Source organism: Psammomys obesus, unplaced genomic scaffold (genome assembly GCF_907164565.1).
Source record: "Psammomys obesus unplaced genomic scaffold, mPsaObe1.curated_primary_1811, whole genome shotgun sequence".
NCBI classification, from domain to species: Eukaryota; Metazoa; Chordata; class Mammalia; order Rodentia; family Muridae; genus Psammomys; species Psammomys obesus.
In genome coordinates, this window is record NW_026596466.1 from 6,010,194 (window position 1) to 6,025,758 (window position 15,565).

The 15,565-nt window shown below is 41.3% G+C and overlaps 1 protein-coding gene and 1 pseudogene across 4 annotated transcripts in view; one reads left to right on the forward strand and one right to left on the reverse strand.

Annotated features, from left to right (window-relative positions):
• Nucleotides 1-10,526, reverse strand: part of LOC129670140 (cytochrome P450 3A11-like) — a 54,148-nt gene extending 43,622 nt beyond the window's left edge. Inside the window, exons 1-5 of one of the 4 annotated variants that reach the window (XM_055598593.1) lie at nt 10,225-10,525; nt 8,508-8,608; nt 6,192-6,230; nt 4,185-4,237; nt 403-502 (exon numbers count right to left, since the gene is read on the reverse strand). In XM_055598593.1, coding sequence (XP_055454568.1) covers nt 403-474 — 72 coding nt within the window. In that variant the 5' untranslated portion in view covers nt 475-502; nt 4,185-4,237; nt 6,192-6,230; nt 8,508-8,608; nt 10,225-10,525. Of the gene's footprint in view, nt 1-402; nt 503-4,184; nt 4,238-6,191; nt 6,231-8,507; nt 8,609-10,224 lie in introns of all 4 variants that reach the window. The other 3 variants (XM_055598595.1, XM_055598594.1, XM_055598592.1) reach the window with 3 other exon arrangements.
• A 4,296-nt stretch (nt 10,527-14,822) lies between these two features.
• On the forward strand, nt 14,823-15,190 carry LOC129670141 (chromobox protein homolog 3-like; annotated as a pseudogene).
• The last annotated feature ends 375 nt before the right edge of the window (nt 15,191-15,565 follow it).

Sequence of the window (15,565 nt, forward strand, 5' to 3'; positions counted from 1 at the left end):
CTCATAGTACCCCTTGCACATTGTTGACAACTTATGGTGAATCTGTAAGAATTTCATAATAAAAATGTTTGCTGTCTTGCTTGCTTGTCTCTTTGTCTTATGGTACTGGAGAGTGAACCCTGGGCAAGGTCAATCTGCACAGCATCTCCAGCTTCTCATACTAACTTTTTAAATGCATGCTCACATTTATTTTTTATTTGTGAGATTATAATTGCAACATCAACATGTCTCCCTTACAATTGTTCCTTCCAAACACTTCCATATACCCCTTCCTTCTCTTTTTCACATTCGTGCCTGCTTTTCAATAATTATTACATCACATATATGTACTTAAAGATATATTCCTAAGTATAATGTGTTTGGTGTGTATAATTCTCACAATTTTAAAAACAAAATACCTACCAGCCGATTTGTGAAGACAGAATGAAATTCCTTCACAAACACCTTCCTGATCATGTCTGGCTCTGTAATCATCAGGACAGGTTGTATCCCCTCATACAGCCTGCAGTGGGAAAACAGAGATGATCACCTGTTGATAGAGAATCTTGGTCTTCTGTAAAAACAGCAATTATCCTTCAATGCTGAGCCATCTCTATAGCCCCTAGGAACAAACTATTAACAAATGATAAACAATAATGTTGCAAAGAACTTATCCTTCGGGGCCATGAGAACTGCAGAGTAGCTCAATGGTACTGGAGAGGGAGAGAGAGCTTTTCCAGTACCTTTTGCCCTTATCCCTTTTGCCCTTATCCAGCTAACCTGGAGATCTTGCCTGGCTCTTTGCCTGCTGCAGCACTCAGGAGAGCAGACCCTGACTCTCACCTGGGAAGTAGAGCAGAGTTGGCCCTGATGGCATGGGCATGGATAACCCAGGACCAAGGGCAGGAGAGCAGGAGAGCTGACTCTGCCCCTTGCTGGCTGCGGCAGTGGATGGGCTGGCTGGAGCAGAGCAGAAGTGCTCCCCCTGGTGGTGAGGTTGAGGGAGTCATGGTGGACTGAACAGTCAGATACCTCTCAGTTCAGGTTTGGGGCTCTGATTTGGCCACTCCATCTATAACCCCGCTGGCTAACTGCTGGAGTACATGAAAGGACCAATCCTACACATCAAAAACAGCAAGGCCCCCATGACACTGGCAACAGCAAGGTACCCAGGAGGAGTTCCAGTGGGGCTCCAGTATGGACAGTGCCGCAGAACCAACGGCCTCATGCATATCAAGGGCTCATTTCCATGAGCATTTGCAAGCAAAGAAGTGTGGGCAAAATCATATACAGTGGAGCACACTGTGACACACTCCAGCTTCCCCAATGAGATTTTTTCTCCTCTGGTGAGGAGGTGGCCAGGGTGGAGGGAGGGTACTTGGGGGGGGGTGATGATTGGGATTGGTGTGCATGATGTGAAATGCACAAAGACCCAATTTAAAAAAAAAACTTTTTAAGCTCAGTAACCAATTGGTTTCCCATAGTGAGGGGAACAAGGACTATTTCTAACAGGAACTCAATGACTGGCTCTTTGGCCTCCCCACCCCCCAAGGGAGGAGCAGTCCTGTTAGGCCACAGAGGAGAGCTTTGCAGCCAGTCCTGAAGATACCTGATAAAACAGGATCAGATGAATGGGGAGGAGGTCCTCCCCTATCAGTGGACTTGGCAAGGGGCACGGTGGAAATGAGGGAGGGAGGGAGGGACTGGGAGGGAATGAGGGATCGGGACACGGCTGGGATACAGAGTTAATAAAATGTAACTGATAAGAAAAAAATAAAATTCAAAAAAAATTAAAAAAAAACTTTTTAAAGAAAAGAAATACAATGCAGCATAGCACACTCTTGGCTCTGGGTCTCGTGAGATCTCTGGTAACTACTGTGATTTCTGATGATGGATGAGAAGAATCAGGACCTCCCCACCTTGCTTGTCACACACAGCACAGTGATGTCACCTCTTCTCAGACTCTAACCAAATTCTTTTCACCTCTGAGAGGGAAGGTCGGCTGCTGTTGCCTCAACCATCACACAAAATAATGAACAAAACAAGCCTAGAAGCCCATAAGTATGGTATAACTGTTCCTCAATGTGAGTCCTATGTGTCGGGAGAAACTGTGCCTATGTATCTTTGTCATGTACAAAAACTAACAAAAATGAAGAGGAAAATAAAATTCAGCAAAATGTGATGTCACAGTCCTCTAAGACCATCGGTCATGAGGCAGACATGGAAAACAGTGACTTCTGGGACTATTTCGGTCATAGAGACCTTTCAGTCCTACCTTGGATATATTGAGCTCTGGTCTCAAAAAATAAACAATGGGGGAAAGCCCGGGATGCCTCCAGCCTACGGGAAGATGTGCAGGCAAGTAAGGACTGCTGAGAGGGAGAGAAGTGGTCTCCCCAGAGAAGAACACAACAATTGGTTACCCAATTCCATGTGGTCAGCTCATAAGGCGTGCCTACCTTTGTATTTGATGGGAGCAAAAGGAAAGGAAGTAATTGCAAGATGCAATTACATTATAACCTCAAACAGAAATGAAATGACAACAATAGGAAAACCACACTGTATAGACACAGTGAATTAAACAAAAATACTAAATATAAATAGCCTATTTTAGCATGCTCTGCACCTCCCCTGGGCAGCACAGTGGGGCTGGTCCTGGTGAAGGGGTGTGGGTAAGCTATCCCCAGGCAAGAGGGCCAGAGAACTGGACTTGTCTGTCACTCTCCTGTGCTGAGGGAGTTTGAAAGGGGAGGTGATGCCTTCCCCACCATGCCTGGCCATATGAGGCAGTTGGGAGTGCTAGTCATGAGAGCAGAGGAGCTGGCCTGTTTCTCACAGGCCGCATCACTCCAAAGAGCAGGCCTGGCATCTCTCCTGGGCAGCATAGTAGTGCTGGCCCTTGTTGAGGTGGTATAAGTGATACAGCCTTGAAGATGAGAATGAGGGAGCACTCCACTCAACTGCCCTGAGGTGGTGTGGGAGCAGGAGAGATTTTCTCCACGGCCTGCATCAGTCATGACAGCTGGCCCTGTCCCTCATCAGCTGCAGCACTGGGGAAAACAGGCTCTGCCCCTAGCTTGGCCACCCCAGGAGAGCTGGCCCTGGTAAATGGGTCTCAGATGAGCAGACTACAAGGGTAAGAGCCTACCATGAGGTGGCATGGGTGTGTGGATGATGCCCTCCTCCCTCTCTCCTATGCCACATGCTGTAGTTGGGCATTACAGCAGGAAAGCTGGCCTTGCCCTTTCACGGTCTATAGTGCTCAGTAGAGCAGGCCTGGCACCTAGCCTGGGCAACGCAGTGGAGCAGGTCCTGATGTGAAAGCATGGGGTTGGGGGGAGCAGAAGAGATGGCCCAGTCCCTCACAGGCTGCAGCACTCGAGAGTGGACATACTACTTTGATTGGGCAGCACAGTGGAGCTGGACCTGAAGGCCTGGGTGCAGGTGAACAGCCTGAGGGCAGGAGAGCAGGAGAGCTGACCCTGCCTTCTGCTGATTGCACCCCTGGGCAGCCTAGCACATGTTGACAGCTGGACACGCTGCAGGCACAGTGCCGCACACCACGGCCTCCAAGATGAGATTGTTGTTGTAGTTTGTCCCTCTGTGTGTGTGTTTTATTTTAGAGGGGAGGTTGTAATGGTGAGGGCATGGGGAGATGAGCCAGACAGCGGTGAATGGTGTGAAACTCATAAGGAACAACAAAAAGTTTTTAAAAACAAATAAAAATGTAGAAGGAACTGTAAAAATATTATCTATTTTCTCTTTAGCCTACCTTGGAAAAGTCCATATTTACCGGAAATGTTTTTACGAAGCTGCTTTTGCTTTTCTCTAAGTGGGAAGAAGTACTGGCGGGTGGCACTGTCCTGAATTCATGACCACATATCACATGTGTCTGAATTAATGCATCTCGCACAATTTTTAAAAGTCCTGAGGAATAATAAGTGAGTTGAGAACCCTTATAAGACACCAGGAACAAGGAAGGCGAGGTGTCCAGATCATCAGAGGATGCAGACAAATCATCACTTGCAATGGTCTCCTTCACACTCTGGTTAACAACACGCTGATGGAGCCATTGTCAGGACAGTCACTCAGACGCTTTAGAATAAGCAGATGAGTTCCAACATACTCTGGGCTGACAAAGTCCTCATGCGGCTGTGCTTCACATCGTAACAAACACACACATTAGACATTTCCAGAATACTCACCCCTACATTGCCCCATACTTTTTTCGGCATTCTGCATCATAGTTTGATATTCCCTGGGAAAAGACAATAAATAGAAAGGCCATTACTTTTATGCTCATTTTGGCCACTAAATGAGAAACAAATGACTCAGTCCCTAGGACATCAATTCATTATACAATTTTCCTAACTAGCAATTGATGAAAATCATTCAGAGCTCTCTGAGGTTAAAAATAAATAAATAAATAAATAAATAAATAAATAGATAGATAGATAGATAGATAGATAGATAGATAGATAAATAAATAAATAAATAAATAAATAAATAAATAAATAGAAATAAAAAAATGAAGCACTTAAGAACTTAAATATATTCATGAGTTTGTTTCTGGTATTGTGCAGTCTCAAACTGTTCCTTCTCTAATAAAAGTAGCAGCTTTATTTATGGTAGCTCTCTAGGTATTCTTTGATTCTGAAATCCTGGAACACTCTGTCTTTTTCCATCTTTTGGTGCCTGAGGGCGGTAAGAGTCAGGGAGACTTCCAGGAATGTGCAAAATCCAGTTGCTTCTTGCTGCATACAGCCATTTTGATTTCTCTGGGATTTTAGCATAGTCAGGAAGTTGAAGATGCCATTGTTGCCTATAGCATACTAGATTTACATAATTACCTATTGTACTTTTAAACAAAATGTAACTATAAATGAAAAACAAATGGGCTTTCCTTCTAGTTTCCCTGTTCAACATGAAAAGATAAGATAAGGAGAGACTGCCTTCCATAAAGGAAATCTAAAATTCAATGCATGGTTTGAACTTTCACCTCTGAACCATGGGGGTGGATAATTGATATAGTCATTAAGTGGCTATTGTGAGCTTTTTGAGATAAAATCCCATGCAACTCAGCCTGCACTCAGTCTCTGTGTATAGAAGGGCAACCTTGAATTCCTGATCCTCCTAAGTGCTAAAATTACAGGAGCCGCTACCCCAGTTTATGTGGTACTGGGATCTGGAGCTTTGTCTGTTCTACGTAAGCAATGTACAGAAGGCATTTTCACCTTCAGCCACTGTACATTTCAATTGCATGGACCGAGGTCTCTGGCCAGATGAAAGAGTCCAGCCTATAGAGTGCGTGCCTAGTGTTCGCAACTACACCTAACTAAGGCATTATCAGAGACCCTAAAGAAATGACGAAGGGAACATTCCTTCCATGTCTCTGTCCAGGAACAGACTTGGCAAAGTTTTGTGGAGACCCGACTTTTCCCTGGGCTGGAATGAGCCCTAGGGCAGCTCTGGGTGAAGCATCCTGTGCTCTTTGCCAACACTGTCTGAGTTAACTCTGTGCTGATCTCGGCCATATCTTCCTTGAAAGTAGCATGTAAAAAAGTATGCTGCTTAATAAATTTTCTGGCATAAATCATCACTTTATGCAAGACATCCTGGTCACAGCTAGGGGTTATATTTATTTCTCCTAAAGGACCTCCCAAACATATCACCACCTGGCTCTTTGGTATCCTAATTCCCCTTATAATATTTATGCAGCTTTGGTGTTCCAGGAACACATATTTAAAAAAAAAAAAAACTAGAAGCTAAGTTAAATGCATTAAAAGTTGTGGTCTGGAGAGCACTGGAGCCCAGGCTCAGGAGTCCTGTAGACTCAGTATCTGTGTGGTGTCCCTGGTCAGGGGAGCAGGGGCTTTCTGTGGCATGAACTCAGTGGTGGGCTCTCTGATCACTTCCCTCTGGGAGCTGCAGCCTTGCCAGGCCATGGAGGGGGACAATGAGGCCAGTCCTGGTGAGACCTGATAGGCTGGGGTCGGATGGGGGGAAGGACTTCCCCTGTTGATGGGCTGGGGGAGTGTCATGGAGAAGAAGAGGTAGGAAGGGTGGAACTGGGGAGAGACAAGGAAGGGTCCCCATCTGGGATACAGATTGAATGAATTGTAATAAATGGTAATAAAAAAGAGAAATTTTAAAAGCTGTGGTATTTCACCAAAGCGATTCAATACAAGCAGTGCAGCATCAGTTACACTTACTTCGTGCTGGCTTTAGATACGTCTGCATTGCTCCTTGAGCTATAATGAGTACGAACGAAAATGGGATAAGATTAAACAAATTTTCAGGGAATATGGCACCATGACAATGTTATTTTAGACTTTTTAACCTTCAGGCAAACAGTTATCGACCTGAGCCTTGCTCATTGCAAACTCAATCCCCCTTTAGAGCCAGCCAAAGATTTATTACACAAACTGCAAAGAGGTAGCCTCCTTAACCTCCTCAATCATCTGTTCAGCATTATCCTCAAATTCCTTGTGTTGGCACTTTTTGGACAATTAGAAGGCATTTTCTGCTTTAAGGGACAACTGGGGCTCTTAAGCCTTTAGATACAAATCAGTCATCTGGCCATAAAAAACTAAACTGTAAAGTCCTGTTTTATTCAGACTAATTCAAGTTCTCTCAGATGCTAGAATGAAAGCACAAAAAGAATGTCAGTTCTCTGTCCTTCCAGGAACACCCTTGACATGGTCCTGTCTGGGTCTGGAGCCAGAAATTCTAATCAGTCCAGGTTGTAGTTTCTGGATCCAACTCTTTCCTTTGGGCTGTTGTTACCAGTTTTAAGGCAGCTGGGTCTGAGGTATCCTGTGTAGTCAACATTGATGTAGCTCATGGCTGACCTCGGCTATCTTCCCTCTACAAATACTATGTAAGAAGCTATGCTACTTAACAAACTTGCTTAGAATAAATCATTGGCTTATGCAAGTGCTCAAGCCCCAGGTATTTTTTTTTTATTTCTCACCCTTTGTCTTTTGTCTTCTCCCTCAAAACTCCAAATTTTGGGACCCTTATTGCTACAGGTTTGGGTCAGCATAAGAAAAACCACAGCCTTAGGATTTGGTACCAAGTCACCAATAAGTAAGATGTCTTCATGCGCACAAGTACTGAGTAGGGAGATCAATGAATCTATGCTCATCTTTTGAACAACATATTTGAGAACAGTCTTTTGAACAGCACATTTTAGAGCAGTCTTGTCTTCAGGAGACCTTACTTGATACAAAAATAAAAGCAAAATGCAGGAAGTTTATTTCAAAGAATGATTAAAGCTGAGCATGGTGGCACATACCTGTAATCCCAGCACATTGGGAGGCAGAGGCAAGCAGATCTCTGTGAGTTTGAGGCCAGGTCAACAAAGTGTGTTCAAGAAAGCCACGGCTATATAAAATGTAGTCTTGAAAAAAGAAACCCAAAACAAAACAAACAAACAGAAGAATAATTTTAAAAGAGGTCATCCAAAAAAATGATAGAGAAGTTACTGATTTTTCAAATGGAGGCAGAAGGTATGGAATTCTTATGAACTTAAGCTATTGCTTAGAAAATTTTTGATCTAGTAAGTAAGCCTTGATCGTTTGAAAAACAATTATTCCAATAGTGCAGTCTGCACATAGGCAATGATGCTGGTCTACCTGGCACGAGCTTAGGAATGAGTCCATCTTCACAAAGCATATACAAGGGCTCCATGTACATTCGCAGTACAAATTATGTATGCATATGTGTACATTCATACATGCTATATTCCACACACTACAACTAATTATTTTCAGATTTGTCAAATCATGATTTCTTTAGTGATTTTGTATAAATCTGCTTCTGTTTCAAAAACAAAACTCATGGTCTTGTTAAATATCTAAGTCTCATAGGAAATACCATTTCATCACCCATCTCCCCATTTCTTAGAGTCACACATAGGGTTCTATTTTAAACTGAAAAGAGTAAAAACAAATCTTCTTGTAAGTTGCAGAACTTCAATTAGTGCCCTGGAAATAATAATTCTGCTAAGCAGTTCAGTTGGATTCAAGTATGTGAATATTGCCCAAAAGTCACTATATGCCTCCTGATAGCATTTGCCAGCTACTCAGCAAGAATAGTAAATAATATTACTGAACTCTGATGTGAATAAAACATTCAAATTGGTGAGGTGCCATTCAGTGGCCTTACACGTGTTTCTTTAAGTGCTGATTAAGAAAATGACTTAATACTTTTCTGAAATTAGTACTGAAAAAGACAAAACCTTAAGTCTTTTGAAGTCTACACCTCAGTATTTTAACATCAGGTTATGGTATGTCAACATCCAGGGTCTTCCCTTGACCTAGCAGAAGCCTGAGGTCACAAACACAAGTCAACAAATCACAGGGAGAACCTGGCAATGATCTAGGGGTAGCAACAACAATTGTGAAAGCTGAGAACCTTAGACTTTCATTCCAATGGTTATTTGTACTGGTGAACTGACACAGGGTTTCCCGAAACTCATGAAAATGACACTGACAAAGCCAAATAGGGAACTCAACGTCACTCACCTTCCTGTAGGCAAGTAGCGACCCAATCAAAGGCAGAGGTTTGGGGCCAGGAATACCTAGCTTCTTAAAAAGTCCATGAGAATGGGTCCCATAACTAAAGCCTAGAAGAGAAAACCAGGTCATAGGATTGTTAATTATACACATAAATATACATATTCACACATGCACATACATGAATACACACATTCACATGTGTACATATGTAAATATACATATTGACAAATGCACAAATATATTCACACATGGGCTAAATAATTTATAGCATTGACTCTATGTATGAGTAGACATATATGAACATATTTATAAGTGATTATGATATGTTCTTAGATGCGAATATTGAGGATTACTAAATTATAACCGGTGAGAAAACAACTGAGCAGAATTTAACATTAATACTGAAAAAGATTCTTCACATTCCTCATCGTAAACTTTCAGGTTAATAATTGATGGTCCAAGTCCTAGAGTTAATACATAATAAAAATTTCTCCACTTGACCTTGAATGTTACAGAGGGTTCACTAGGATTAGAAAGTAAACACACATCAGCAGTGTGGGTGACCTGGAATTCAAGATCCACAAGATCCCTCTTGAAGGCTATATAAGCAGGGAAGAGTGAGAATGTTCCACAGGAGAGGATAGCCAACCAGCAGAGCCTCCTGATGAGACTCCCTTACCTCTTCTGTCTCACAGAATGGAAACTGCTCAGAACTTCCAAGATGCAGCTTTGAGATGAAGTGATGGCTCAACAGCTAAGAGCATTAGCTGCTCTTGCAGAGAACCCAAGCTCAGGCCTCAGCGCCCAGCTTACAACTTATAAATGCTCTAAATCCAACGTCTGGAAATCTATCACCTTCTGACTTTCATAGCCACCTTGCATGTAGGCAAAACAGCCACATGCATAAAATAATATATATTAATATATATTTTAAAGATGCAATTTTGTGAGTCACCGACTCTTAAGGTATGGGATTTTGATATTGCAGATGTCTTTGAGCAATTCATGCTCCTGCAAGTAACATTTCAATCAAGTTCCCATAATAACTTCATGAACTCTGTCTCTCCAAGGCGAAATTTGGAGGAATGGCTGTATTGGTCTGTCACTGGTGACATAATAAAGTCATAGGATCTTTTCTTCTGTCTTCCCAAGAAAAGCTAAACAGCACCATGTGTTACCCAAATGACATCAGGAGGGCACCAACTACATTAATCAGCATTTTTTCTGTCCTGTTTCTTCCTAGAAAGCATAATGCCGGCTTTCTGTACTAAGATGAATAGTCCCAGGCACTTAGTTAACTAATTTTCCTGGTAATCCAACAATCTCTGTGAGAACGCATTCAGGACAGGCAGGCCAAAGTCTAAGTTATGTTTAACACTGCAAGTCATTGTACATTCTAGAATCTGTAAACTTTCCTATCCCAATGTGACAAATAAATGACAGACTAAATTAACAAAATAAACCAAAGGAAACAGTAGAGTAACCATTTTAAGACTCTTCCTGATAGTCTTTCAACATCGGTTCCTTAACAAGATGTGAGAAAGTAAGGCTGATAAGTTCAGGGAGATAAATGTTTTAGTTTGCATCAGATTTTTTTTTATTATATGTGGCAGTATAAATTTCTATTGGATTATATCATTTTGTTTTCCAACACAGAACAAGGGCCCAAGAATCATCTCAACAAAAAGGAGCAAACAGAGAAGGAGTCTAGCCCATTACTCACAGGTAGAACAGCACCAGGATGGTAGCCAGCAGCACCCATGTTTCTATGGAAAACTTCAGGATCAGGTCCATTGTTCTTTTCCTTCAAGAAATGAGCTTTCTGCCTTTTCTTAGCAGGTGAAGACTGAGTTTTCCTTCAGGAATGCAGCTGTGAATTTGTGATGCGAATCAGCAGTCACTATGTGCTAGGGAAGAAGGTGGAGCAGTCACCATCACTGATGTATCCAGTACTTAGGATACACAATTAGTAATTGTGTAATTACTAATGAGTGTCCTCTTTCCTAAGTTATGCCACTTCATGCTCTCTCACATTTTAACTTTTTAATAGGTATTTTCTCCAGGAAGTTAATAAATAACTAAATCAATGCTTTTGGTAAGACCAAAAGGTCATATATTTTTATCAGAAATTGAAGGCATCCAGTAATGGAATTTTGCCTCTTGGCCTTGGCAGATGCGGGTTTAATCTAAAGTTCAGTTTCTCAGAGACTGACCTTGGCAGTTTCTCCAGCAGGGTTCTCTGTTCCTGAAAACTAGGTCTCAAACCTTGTGTAACCTTGAGTGAATCCTTGGGCATTTTGCCAAGTGAGGCAAAGGGGCTGTTGCCATGAGAAAGTTGCCTGTGGCTTTACGCTTTAAAAAAGCTGTTTGAGTGTCTAATGAACAAGTCTTGATCAGAAACCTATCCTGACCCGTTCTTGATGGCTCTGTCCTTAGCATTCCCGCTCCTTCTTTCAGGTAGACCCTGCTCAACTTGCCCCTGTGATGGATCAAGAAATGCAGTAGACTGATTAATTCAAAATATCCCTTAATGTTATCATGGCTGCCTGCATTGCAAAACACATTAAATTAAATACTTGTGCAAATGCTCCATCTGTAAATCTTTGTACATGAATATTACTCTCTCTGGAACCCCATGTGTACCCTAGAAGGTAAATTATCACATTTTGTAACAACAACAAAAACGCTATAAATAAATAAATCACTTTGAGGCTGCACTCTGGCCCTGATCCCATCCCCCACCATCCAGAGGATGCCTGTGGTGTGACCTAGGAACATTCATCATGAAGAGCCTGAACATAATCGACTCCATTTTGTCAGTGGCCTCCATCATATACATGACCTAAAACTTACCCCCACTTCAGAAAAAACTTTTTTATACTTATAGAAAGCCACAACATTTCTGAGAATGACCACAAAAATGAGCAGATCCTCAAACTAGCTGAAGAGAAAACAGATCAAAATGACGGTTGTCTTTGTGATTACTAAAACAATTACATGTTGTCATTATGGTTACTGAAATAGTTATTGTAGATGGTTACAGCTTGCCTCTAACCAATCACTACATAACAAGCTTGCTCTTGCTAAATGTCACCCAATCATGTAACTGCCAAGTCTGGAAATCCCTTCCCCTATAAAAACCAGCTTCTTTCTAGGCTTGGGGCTCCTATCCTCTGACTGCTGTGACAGTTCTTCCTGAGAGTCCCAGCTTAAGCACAAATAAGGGCTCTTTGCTTTTGCATATGATTTCTAACTACTGGTGTGGTTGGTGGGTTTTTTGGGTCTTACAAACAGGGTACAACAATCATAGAGCCCTCTCTCCCCCTATTCCCTACCTGGCTAATCCATCTGGGGCAACCAGCAAAGGTGAGCTACATACAGGTCCTCACCCCCATCACATGTCTTCCCAAGGCATGGAGGGTCCCAGGAATATCCAGTTTAGACTCCTTCCCAATAACTCCCTGCCTTGCATGGACCCCTGGTGTACATGCAGCAGAGTTGAGTTACTATCTGTCCCCTGAGCTCTATTGTCAGGACCACTGCTATTCATCCTTTCAAAAGGTACCCTATACCATCCCAGAAAATTTTAGGTCCACCTGAGGCACAGCTACCAGGCATGAGCAGCAGGTTGTTCACTCAACTCCACTCTCACCCCCAAAGCTTTGCGTGCCCCCCGAGAATTATTGCATCAGGGACATTTAGCAATGCCCCCCTGAGAATTATTGCATCAGGGACATTTAGCAATGCCCCCCTGAGAATTATTGCATCAGGGACATTTAGCAATGCCCCCCTGAGAATTATTGCATCAGGGACATTTAACAAACACCAAGAACATCCAGGTGGCTAAAGGCCAGCATAAAAACACAATCAACAAGAACCAATCAGTATGGCACCACCAGAGGCCAGCTATCCAACTACAGCAAGCAAGGCCGGCTATCCTAACACAGCTGAAGCAAAAGAAGATGATCTTAAATCCAACCTTATGAAAATGATAGGGGAATTTAAAGAGGAAATTAATAAATTTCTTAATGGACTACAGGAAAATCCAATTAAACAGGAGAAGGAAATGAACAAAACTGTTTAAGTCTTAAAAATACAAGAACAAGCAAGAAAGAAAACACAAACTGAGGAAATCCTGAAAATGTAAAACCTAGGGAAGAGAAAAAGAAAAACAGACACAAGCATCACCAACAGAATTCAAGAGATGAAATAGAGAATTTCAGGCATAGAAGATATGAAAGAAGAAATTGATACAACAGTCAATGAAAATGTTAAATCTAAAACATTTCTGATATAAACCATCCAGGAAATTTGGGATACTATGAAAAGACATAACCTAAGAATAATAAGAATAGGAGAAGGTTAAGAGTCCCAGCTCCAAGGACAAATTTTTTTTCAACAAAATTGTAGATGAAATTTTCTCCAACTGAAAGAAAAAGGTGTCTGTGAACATACAAGAAGCATTCAGAACACCAAATAGATTGGGCCATAAAAAATGTCTCACCACATACTGATCAAAATGTTAAATCTACATAACAAAGAAAGAATATTAAAAGCTGCAAGGGAAAGAGGCAAAGTGATGTACAAAGGTAGACCTAGCAGACTTATACCTGACTTGTCAACGGAGACCCTAAAAGCCAGAAGGGCCTGGGCAGATATCATGCAGACCGTAAGAAATCATAGATGACAGCCCAGACTACTATACCTAGCAAAACTTTCAATCACAAGAGATGGAGAAAACAAGATCTTCAATGACAAAATCAAATTTAAATAATATCTTTCAACTAACCCAGTCCTACAGACGATACTAAAAATAAAATTCCAACACAACAAGAAAACAGAAGAAAAAAATTCCACATCAGCAAAAACAAAGGAAACACACACGCTAACACTAGCAACATCAAAACAGTAGGATTTCACAATCATTGGTCATCCATATCTCTCAACAACAATAGACTCAATTTTACAATAAAAATACACAGGTTAACAGAGTGAATATGAAAACAGGACCCATCACTCTACTACATACAAGAATCACACCACAGCAACAGAGATAGATAGTAACTCACAGTTAAGGTCTGCAAAAAGGGTTCTCCAAGCAAACAGACCCAAGAAGACAGATGGAGTAGCCATTTGAATATCTAAAAAAAAAAATATATTTTCAACCAAATGTAATAAAAAAAGATGGGGAAGGACACTTCATACTCATCAGAGGAAAAAAGCCACTAAGATGATGTCTCAATGCTTAGCATCTATACCTTAAATTCAAGGGCACCCACATTCGTAACAGAAACATTACTAAAGCTTAAGTGACACATCAAACCCCACACATGAAATCACGCATTAACACCTCACTCTCACTAACAGAAATATCAGACAGAAACTAAACAGAGAAATAATGAAACTTATAGACATAGTGAATCAAATTGACGTAACAGATATCTACAGAACATTTCACCCAAACACAAAAGAATAGGGACACGGATGGATAAATGGAAGGGTGGGGTGGTAGATGAGGAGAAAGGAGGGTATAGGGGAGACACAAAGTGAATAAACTGTAATTAATAAAAATAAAAATAATTAAATAAAAAAGAAAAAAAATATATGTTGGTATAATGTTCTTTTAAAATGTATACGCCTTACCCTTGTTAATTCAAATGCTGATTTCCCCACCCCCAACTGTCTGGTTTCAAACCAGATATGGCATTGTGATACTCATTATAAGCATCCTGTCTCAACTCTTGTGTAAACAGGACAAAATAAAGCAACTAGATACAATGTTGTACAATGGGAGGAGCCAGAGGACAGGAAAGAGGGGAGGAGCTAGAGAGCAGGAAAAGAGTGGGAGGAGAAGGGGTGAGGGGAGAGGGAGGAGAACAGAGCTGGAGGAGAGAGCTTGGAGGACTTGGAGCAGGAACCAGACCTAAGATTTCACAAAAACCAAGTATAATGTGGGAAATCTAAATGTTAGGAAACTGAGGGCTTGGAGGTTTAGGAGGGAGTAAATATTGCCCAGCATTGTGTTCTAGGTTAACTAAAAACCCAGTCTCTGTGTGGTGATTTGGTTATACAGCTGCTGAGGATTAACAGCAGCATTACTAGAAGATAAACCAATAGTAAATTTCAACTGCCTACAACAAATATACCTTCTTCTCAGGACCTCATGGAATTTTCTCCAAAACTGACCGCATAGGGCCTGGTGTGGGTGTTGCCCTCCCCACTTTGGATGGGGCTGAGCTAAAGTGCTCAGCCAAGAGACTCTGCAGTATCTGAGGCCCTGAGTATCTGAAAGGTGCTCTTCAAATCTTTGATTAAAAAGAAATGGCTTCCAATAAAACCACATACCAAAAAATTGGATAGAAACAGAATGGGAAGAGTAAAAACGTTGAAGGGGCAGAAGAATTTGTGGTAGAAAAACTACTGGACCATTGCGTAGTGAATTGGAAGTTGGAATATCTCCTGAAGTTGAAGGGAAATATAGATGCTGATAATACTTGGGAACCAGAAGAAAATTTAGATTGTCCAAAATTAATTGAAGCATTTCTTAATTCTCAACAAGCTGGTAAAGAAAAAGATGGTACAAAAAGGAAAACTTTAATTGACTGTGAATCTGACGATAGCAAATCAAAGCAAAGACGCTGCTGACAAACCAAAGGGCTTTGCCAGAGGTCTTGATCCTGAACGAATAATCAATGCCACAGACAGCAGTGGAGAATTACTGTTTCTCATGAAATGGAAGGACTTGGATGAGGCTGATTTGGTGCTAACAAAGAGGAGAATATGAAGTGACCTCAGATTGTCATCGCCTTTTATGAGGAGAGGCTGACTTGGAATTCTTGTCCCAAAGATGAAGAGCTGAAGTGCAATAATTGTTTGCATTTATATATACAATCTAGATCTTGGGTTTTGAATTTCTAGTGTGAAAAAATAGTGTTCTAATGAAAATCGAGTTTGATATGCTGGTTTTGAAAGTATTGACACTAGTTGGGATATTTGGGGGTTTTGTTCTGCATCAAAAAACAATGATTTCATTGAGCAAATAAGAGCTTTCTGTACTTGCTCCC